General features: G+C 48.3%; 1 protein-coding gene across 4 annotated transcripts in view; it reads left to right on the top strand.

Moving 5' to 3' along the window:
• LOC102725759 (BOS complex subunit NOMO1) overlaps positions 1-9,214 on the top strand; it is a 66,218-nt gene that overhangs the window by 9,787 nt on the left and 47,217 nt on the right. For all 4 annotated transcript variants that reach the window (XM_081819947.1, XM_081819946.1, XM_081819945.1 and 1 more), the window contains exons 6-11: positions 704-776; positions 2,800-2,952; positions 3,445-3,582; positions 3,909-3,998; positions 6,714-6,819; positions 7,013-7,163. In XM_081819947.1, coding sequence (XP_081676073.1) covers positions 704-776; positions 2,800-2,952; positions 3,445-3,582; positions 3,909-3,998; positions 6,714-6,819; positions 7,013-7,163 — 711 coding nt within the window. The remainder of the gene's footprint in view (positions 1-703; positions 777-2,799; positions 2,953-3,444; positions 3,583-3,908; positions 3,999-6,713; positions 6,820-7,012; positions 7,164-9,214) is intronic.

Here is a 9,214-nt window from a genome sequence, read left to right as displayed (position 1 = left end):
GGGACTCGATCCCGGGACTCCAGGATCATGACCTGAGCCGAAGGCAGTCGCTTAACCAACTGAGCCACCCAGGTGCCCTGCCCATAGTTACTTAACTGGTCTTCATCGGAGTCTGGTTTGGTCTTTGTAGTTTGTGCAAGAGCCCAGAATGGCTCACACTGTATTTGTTTCTCATAAAAGATCTAAACTCCCCTGCATAGGATTCAAAGCTTATTATCATTTGCCCTGCCCATGTCATCAGCATCGTCTTAGCTTAGGCCTCAGCCTATCAGATCTGTTCTCTCTTCTTCACATGGGACTCTTTCCTTCCCACCTCTGTTCCTCTGGACACTTCCTTCCCTTCCCTTTGCCTATTCATGCCTATCACCTCTGCCAAAATGCACTTGAATTTTCTATGACTGATCCCTGCTGAACCACAGTGACTGGTTTTTAAGGTCAGAAATCCTTGGGATTAAGGGAAACATAAAGTCTCCTTCCTGTCAGTGCACAGAACACCTGTTCTGGTACACAGTAAGTACTCAATAAGTGCTCCCCAATGTGGATTTGTACAGTGAAGGATTGAATTTTGTTTATGCTCCTTTAACCAGCTAATGGCAAGTTTGTGATAATCCAAACATTATTTTCTAATGCTTCCAGGATTAGCCATAAATTAGAACACTCGGGCTGTTTGAGAGAAAGTTAATTGGTATTTTGTATTTCTTAGGTTTGCATTTTTTAAAGTTCTTCCCGGAGATTATGAAATTCTTGCAACTCATCCAACCTGGGCATTGAAAGAGGTGAGTATTTCAGTTGTGTCGATCGCTGTGCCAACAGTGTTCACGTTTGGGGACAAGCGGAGAGGGTCCTGTTTAGGGTGTGAAATGGGCTTATGGTTTTTCTGGAAGTAGATGAGAAAAAGCGCTGCTGATTGGTTTGGTGGTATTTATAAGATAAAACTCACTGTAGCAGATGTTCCTTCTGTTGTTTTTGGTTTTAGGTGACAATATTGTCTTCCTGCTGTGAAATAGGTCTGTTATTAACTGTAGCTATTTTAAGCTGAATCAACACCAGAAGGACCCAGTGAGATTTATTTGTTGTTCTTTTTCCTGTCTGAAACAGCAATCTATAAATATACTTAACAGTCCAGAAACTGTTGTATGTGTGCCCAAGGAGAACGTAAAAGAATGTCTGTTGCAGTTTTGTTTGTACTAGCAAAATATCGCAAACAACCTAAACGTCCATTAGCTGGAGAGCAGAGTGGGGTTTCGTCACCCAGATTCCTGTAGGGCAGCAAGAATGAGTGAACCGGAGCTACATACATCAATAGGAGTACATTTGAAAACAAAGTTGAGGGAAAAAGGCAAGTTGCTGAGGGTAAGGAAACACGATATTGTTTATACAGTACTTAAAAACACTCAGGGTAGTTGCACTTATGGATAGAGTCCTTTGTGAAAAAAAAAAAGTACGAGGACATGCATGGGAGTGGCAAACACCATAGTCATTATGAAATTGACATCTATAGAGGGAGGCAGGAAGGGGTGTGGAGGTACGCAAGGCTCCCAAATCGTACTTCTGCTTTTCTTTCTTTAGCCATTTAGAATGTGTATAGGTGTTCTTCCGAGTAGTATTTGGTGGAAATAGTTTGATAAAAGATCAAAAAAGGAAGAAACAGACCAGGTGAGGTTTTGTAATCACTACAGGAAAACAAATTGAAGTAAGGTTTAAAGGACATTCCGACACATTAACTTTTATATTAGTTTTGAGGCTGTGTTTTGTTTTTGCTAAGGAACTATTAGAATTGTTATTTCAGTTTTTCCTGTGTAGGTTTTAAGCCCTTATAATTGATGGTATGGTTTCACACCTCGACTTACCTGTATACTATTTATGACTGCAGGTTTTCAGGGGGTTAAAAGTGTTTTATTTAAAACTCATTGCTTATATATTACGATTTGAAGAAATTTTAAGGCTTATATTGTAAGTCGTATGTATAAAGGAATTTGAGTCTATTAACATAAGATTGTGTTTCAAAGTAAAGCACGCTGTTGAAAGTCAGGATAACGATTGCCCTTGGCGGCTGGTACCTGGAAATGAGCGTGAGGGGGCTTTTGGGTGCTGGTTACAGGGTGTGTTCAGTTTGTGAAGATCACTGCTCTGTACCCCTAGACTCTGTGCACTTTTTTCAGACGAGATCGGGCGCGCTCAGGGTGGGATGGCCATAGACTGTGCACTTTTTTCTGTGTAAACTGTGCTTTGACAGCTTTAAAATTCCATGCACATATACCATTAAACATGGAAAAAAGTAGAGCACACTCATTTTCAAAAATCGCAGCAGATCGAACAGCGAAAAAGAGTGATAACACAGGTGGAAAATTTGGAAGGTGGAAAAGTGTCAAAGAGGTAAAGTGTTAACCGTGCAAAGGAAATCATCCTGGTGATTGACATTTTGCCACATTTCCTTTCAGTTCATCTTGCTCTCAAACATGTGGTTGTGATCCTACTACGTTCCCAATTTTCCATGTTCCTTTCCCCCCCATTAATATTTTCTTTAAGATTTTATTTATTTATTTGACAGAGAGCACAAGTAGGCAGAGTGGCAGGCAGAGGGAGAGGGAGAAGCAGGCCCTCCGCTGAGCAGGGAGCCCGACGTGGGGTTCAATCCCAGACCCTGAGATCATGACCTGAGCCGAAGGCAGATGCTTAACTGACTGAGCCACCCGGGCACCCTGCCCATTAATATTTTAGCTTAAGCACGTCTTTGTGGTTGTTCCACAATGTGTGAGGGTTTGTTGTCTGGGAAGGTAAAGCCCCCTTCTTCTGCAGGCGAGCACCACCGTGCGAGTAACCAGTTCTAATGCCAACGCCGTCAGCCCCCTCATAGTGGCCGGCTACAATGTGTCTGGCTCTGTCCGCAGCGACGGGGAGCCCATGAAAGGGGTGAAGTTTCTTCTCTTTTCATCGGTGGTTTCCAAAGAGGTAAGTAAAGAAAAGCGGAGAACAGACGAGATTGGGTGGGTCAGGGTGGATGTAGAGTCTGAACATTTAAGAGCATTGCGTTTCTTGGTTGACTCACAAGAAATTGGATGCCTGTGGTGGGAGTGGACTGGGGTGGAAAGAGCACAGTCAGACCCAGGTGCGGACACATCACAGCTCTGCCTCTTGCTTGCTGTGTGGGCCAGCCGCTTGCCCTTCCTGGCTCCATTTCCTTGTCTGCAGAATGGTGACCCGTTGTAGGGAAGGACAGTCACGTCATTTTTTTTTTCCCCAAGAAGACTGTGCCAGTTTTTAACTTCTCAAAACTTGAGTGTAAAAGTTGTTCGTTTTATCTCCACTACTATGCCCTGTTCAGAAATACGCATTTTGTGACATAAAACTTGGAAGAATTTTCCTATAGTGTGGCTGTTTGATGATAATCAGAACATAGGAGGGGAAAAGGATGTCATTTTCTCCCCCCCTCCCCTGGCATAGGATGTCCTGGGCTGCAGCATCTCACCAGTGCCTGGCTTCCAGCCCCAAGATGAGAGTCTGGTGTATTTGTGCTATGCGGTCTCCAAAGAAGATGGCTCGTTCTCCTTCTATTCCTTGCCAAGTGGGGACTATACTGTGGTGAGTGGAGGAGATTTGCGTTCTCTGTATGTTTTAGACTCTTAAGACACCATGAGAGTCGATGCCGTTTGGGGCGTTAAGGGGAGTAAATGATTGCCTTACAGTTTCGTGACCATTTTATTTAGTGTAATTATTTAGGACAAGACTGACCCTTCAGTAATGGCTGCAAAAAGTGTGGGCTTTCCTCTTTTAAGATCAGCAGCAGTTAGGATTAATAGTTTCTCTGGGCTTGCCTCGAACCCCTTGTCACTTATGACCTGCTGGGTCAGTTATTAATATTGACTCATGTTGTTGGCTCTTAGTAATGCACAGACCCTTCCTTCTAGATTCCCTTCTATAGAGGAGAGCGGATTACCTTTGATGTCGCTCCTTCCAGACGCGACTTCACGGTGGAACATGACAGCCTGAAAATTGAGGTAAGACCTCTCTGCCTTCTGGAGGGACAGGTGTTTGAGTTTCCCATCCCTGGGCACAGGTGTCACAAACATGTTTGAGAAGAAAGCCACTAATATTTTGTCTAGAAGGGCTGGGCTGCTGGAAAAAAACAGAATCTCGTCCTCAGTTCCACTGTAGCCTGGGATCCACTCTCACGTAATTTCTTCACGTGGAGAAAGTGGAGTCCAGTTATAGCTACTTTGTTCAACGAAATGTATTTGTTGAGTGCCAGTCTCAGACGATTCAGGTACTGTTCTAGGGGTGGGTGGACAATGGGGACCCCAAAAGGCACACATTTCCGTTTTTCTTGTGCTCCATGGCAGAAAGAGACAATACGCTTATAAATAGGTAAATTAGGTATATTAGAAGGTGTTCTGTAGAAAAATAAAGCAAGAAAGGAGGTGACACACTTCCCAGGTTGAGATGGGTTACCGTCCTCCCAGGTCCTCTCCGGAAGTCCTCGCTGTGAAGGTGATGTTTGAGCAACCAGCTGCAGGGGGAAGGGGAGAGGCGGGTGCCTTACTGACATCTGTGGGAAGAGTGTCTAAGACGGAGAGAGTGACAGGTGCAAAGGTCCTGGGGCCAGAGTGTGTCTAGAGGGCATGGGGGACCCCAAGGAGGCCAGAGTGGCTGGCATGGAGGGAGTGAGGCAGGGAGAGATGATGGGGCAGACTGTACAGGACCCGATGGGCCACTCTGGGTGTCTGAGCGGGAGAGGTGTGATCCTCTGGCTGCCACGTTGGGAAGAAGTTGGCAGGGGGCAAGGTGCAGGTGAGGGACCAGTCGGGAGGCTGTGGCCAGAAACCAGGGGGGAGCTGAGAGCTTGGGCTGCAGGGATGGGGAGTGAGAGGTGGGGTGATGGATGGGCTGATGCATGGCCCGACAAACTCCCTAGATCCTAGAATAGATAGCAAATGTGTTTTCCATCGCATTTATATCTTTAATTACAGAAACAGATAATGGTTACTGTAGAAAATTTGCCAGATAGAGCAAATCCCCCAAAGAAAATAACAGTCTTTCATAAATGGACCTCCCAGTGTTCCAGTTATTGAAAAAATTAGATTTTAATCGCTTTCTTTTAATGTTGCAGTACTGTGTTGAAGTAGCTGCAGTTGGTAGGAGCAAGCTTTTAGGTCACATGCTCAGTGGGGTTCTGATGGCTTTTTAAGATTCCCTAAAGCTCTTGACGGTTTTGTGCACACTGGAGGTGGCTAAGGGTGAGAAGGTGTCCTTGCTTCCTTCAGGGGGCTTGCACAGAAGGGTGGGGGCAGGGGAGCGGGGAGGGGCATTCCCAGATCTCAACCAAATACCAGTTTCTAAGCAGAGACATGAATGCAATTTCAGGGAGCAGCCTCTAAGCTGCATGAGGTCAGGTGCATTGGTTATGCCTCGTTCCTCATGTGTTCCTGATGTGACTTAGCGCCTGGCACAGAGTAGGTGTCTCGTAAAAGTAGTCATTGAGTGAATAGAGGAATCAGTACGTGGATAAACCACATCTTTTTAGAAGGATCAAGAAGGGCTATCTGGATTTTTAAAAAGCCATTTAATTTTTTAGAAATTCTCTCAAACGCTCTTGTGTGTATGCGTGCATTCATTCATTCATCTGTGAGTGAGTGACTGAGTGAGTGATTTATTGAGTGCCTACTATATACCAGCTGACTAAGACAGGAAAGGTCACTATGTTCATGGAGCTTGTATACTAATAGAAGGTCGACAAACAAGAAATCAATCAAGGACATTTCAGATATTGGGCAGAGTTTGACGAAGCTGATAAGATAGGCTAGTGTGATAGTGAGTGGCCAGGGTGGGAGGCAGGACCAGGGGCCCCTGAGATGGGGTGGATAGTCAGGGAAGGCTTCTTGGAGGTAGCAATGGTGTGAGCTGAAACCTGAATGATGAGAAGGAGCGGCCCCCTCCCCGAACTTCTCCAGATGTGGGAGAGAATGATCCAAGCTGAGAGGGCAGCTGGTGTAAAAGGCCCACGTGAGGAGTGCCTGTGGCGCATGCATTTGGTCAGCTCGAGGACCCAGAGATCAGGGTGGCTGGACCACAGTGACTCTGGGGAGAACAGAGCCATGGTGCTCACGAGAGGGGGCACAGACACGGGTAAACCCGGCCCAGAGTGCCATGGTGAGTGAGGAAGGTGGCCTAGGCTGAATGAACAAGGACTTGAATTCGGGTTGTGGTGGGAACAGACGGGACCCCTTGCGGGGGTGGGGTGGGATGCATGGGATTGAGGTCGGAGTGTGGGGAGGGGTCCCAGGTGATGCTGGGGTTTGAGATCGGGAGACGGGAGGGTGATGCGGTTTACCAGAATGGAGGCATCTGGAGGGGAGGTGGCAGGATGGGAACAAGGGTAGGGGGGCTGCTCTCTCAATTTTGACTCTGATCTTTAACTGGGCTGGGGGGGGTAAGCCTATAGATCTTTTTTATTCAGTTATTTGACACATATCCATGGGTTGGGAGTTTAAGAACGCAGACAGAGTCCGAGAACAGCATAGTGGTGTGGGAGCAGCACGAGGTCTGGCTGGCCTAGGGGGAGGTCCGGCTGGCCTACGGGGTGGTCTGGCTGGCCTATGGGGCTCCGGTGGGCGGCTGAGCCGGGCGGTGGCGTGCACGTGCAGCGGCGTGAGTGAATAAGGAAGGCTTTTGCACTCAGGCACGTGTGAACCTTCTTCCTGTTCTTCATCTTCCAGCCCGTGTTCCACGTCATGGGATTCTCTGTCACCGGGAGGGTCTTGAATGGGCCCGAAGGAGAAGGTGTTCCAGAGGCAGTAGTCACTCTGAATAACCAGATCAAAGGTGCGCAGCCGCTTTGGCCCCCGGAAACTGTTTCCCAATGCTCGTTTTTGATCACGGAGAGAAATGGAAAGGAAACAGTCTTAATGATTCTGTGAAAATACGCCAGTTTTTTGTCTCAAGCATTCTTGTGTCGATGGAGGGGATGTACGGTTGTGTTTGGCTCATCTTTCGTTGGCATCTTTTTGTTTTATAGTCAAAACAAAAGCCGATGGCTCCTTCCGCCTGGAGAACATCACGACTGGGACGTACACCATCCACGCTCAGAAAGAACACCTCTACTTTGAGACCGTTACCATCAAAATTGCACCGAACACGCCTCAGCTGGCTGACATCATTGCAACAGGGTGAGGCCCTCGTGTCTGGGTGTGGAAGTGCCAGTGTGGACGCTGGAGGACAAAATTACCTACGATCTGACTGTGTCTTTCTGCTAAGGATCCACATCGGGCTTTAGACGCCTGTGAGAAATTCAGGCTGGCCCCCTGAGAAAGATTAGTGCTAAGTCTTACCAACAGAAGGTACTTAACGTGGCTGCTTAGGGAGCATGGTCTTGCTTCCAAGGTAACATGGGTCTGAGTTAGAGGAGGACTTCTCCTATCTGACTTCACATTTGTAAGACCTTGCACGGCTTAACTCTTGAGGACTTTGGAAGATAGTACAGGTGGCTGAGAGAGAGTTTGTCATAAGGTGCTTCCAGTTCTTGTGGCAGCTCTTCTGGCTTTGCTGTACGTACTGTGAGGACGTGAGGGCACATCCGGTGGTTGAATCTGGGTGGTTTTATCCTACGGGGATAGCACGTGGTGCAGAGGACCCAGGCCTCGGCATCAGATCTCGGATCCTTCTCTCAGCTGCGTGTTAAGTCACCTCTAGCATGGGGGTGACGCCGTCTCTCTCTGAGACGGCGCTGGGTGCTCACTGAACTCTAACTTGAACGGGGCAGGGCGGGGCCTCCCTGGGGAGAGGTGGCATGAGCAAAGGCACGCGGTCCAGAGCCCCACAGCGTCTGTGGATGGAGCATACGACTTGGTGTTGCGGGGCTGGCCAGGGAGCGTGACGGGGCTGGAGGGGCAGGGCTCAGAGGACCTCGTCCCACCCCATTGGGAGAATGGGGCTTTCTCCCCCGGGGGTCAGGGGGCCAGCGATCGATTTGAACATGGAGGTGACATGGTTAGATTTTTTTTTTTGTTTGCGGCGAGGCTCCCTGGCAGCCGTGGTGGGGGATGAACTCCGAAGGGGATAAGACTGGGGTACAGGGGGCGTGAAAACAGACTTGATGAGGGCTTTCCTGGTAGGGAAATCGGGGGTGGGTTGGAGAAGTATTTAGGGGTTTCCAGTTTGAGGAGCAACATGGCTGTGGCGCTGGGCGATGGGCAGGGAGAGGAGCCCGCTGGGTGCCCAGGGTTCAGCAGGACCACTAGGTGGCACTCTTCGACAGATGCCCGGACAGACTGTGACTCGGGGAGACGGGGCCAGGCGGCGGCCAGAACCTTAGATGTGTTAGAGCAGGCAGAATTAGAACAGCAGGCTGGCGTTTGAGGGGTGGCCTCAGGAGGATCCAGGCAGCGGGTTTAAGGTATGAGGGCGTGCCTGACGGTCAGGGAGGCCCAGGAGCTGAGCGCTGAAACCACGCTCCATTGGCTTGGTTACTGAGGAGGCGTCGGTGACATTTTCTGTAGACAGGTGGGGATCAAGGTCAGGGATTCTGTGACAGCTGGGTGATTAGGAAGTACATCACCGGTGGAACCTGGTACTTCGTCTCTGTCGCGATAGAGCTCAGAAAATCATTTTGGATTCACACCCTGCCTCCTTTTCCTTCATAAACGTTTTTGAGCAACTGCTCTGGGTGAGGCGCTGTGACAAAGACTGGGGTGTAGCAGTGAATCCAACTAGCGTGGTAGAGATGGGGCTTTTGTCTTCCTGGGGAGACAGACTCGAGCTGAGTAACTTGGGATGGTAAGTTCCAGTACATGTGCAGGAAAGAGGGCCGGGGCCCTGGGAGGACCTTCACTGGGTCACTGAGCCAAAGGAACTCACAGTTAGCTAAGTGAGGCACTTCCCAGGCAGCGGGAACAACATGTTCCGAGGCTGTCAGGGGAGGGCGAGAGAAGTAGATGGATTTGACAGATAATGTGGGGAGGGAGTCAGCAGGCCTTGTGCTGTGGGGGTCCCAGATTTCTTATTTGAATAACTGTGTACATGGAGGAGGTGCTATTCATGGAGATGGGAAAATGTATTTGTATTTATTTTTTTCCTTAAAGTGGAATATTTGGGTCAATGAAAGAAAAACGATACTTGTTGAGTATCTTTGGGAAAATTCATCTCCCTTTTGGGCCAACATAGCACATTTGCCTTTTAATTCATTCATATTTCTTTCTTTCTTTTTTTTTTTTTTTTTGAG

This window comes from Leptonychotes weddellii, chromosome 5 (genome assembly GCF_054177405.1).
Source record: "Leptonychotes weddellii isolate Sample4059 chromosome 5, ASM5417740v2, whole genome shotgun sequence".
Classification (NCBI taxonomy): Eukaryota; Metazoa; Chordata; class Mammalia; order Carnivora; family Phocidae; genus Leptonychotes; species Leptonychotes weddellii.
The sequence above is the reverse complement of the archived record's forward strand: the minus strand, read 5'-3'. Positions and strand labels throughout refer to the sequence as shown.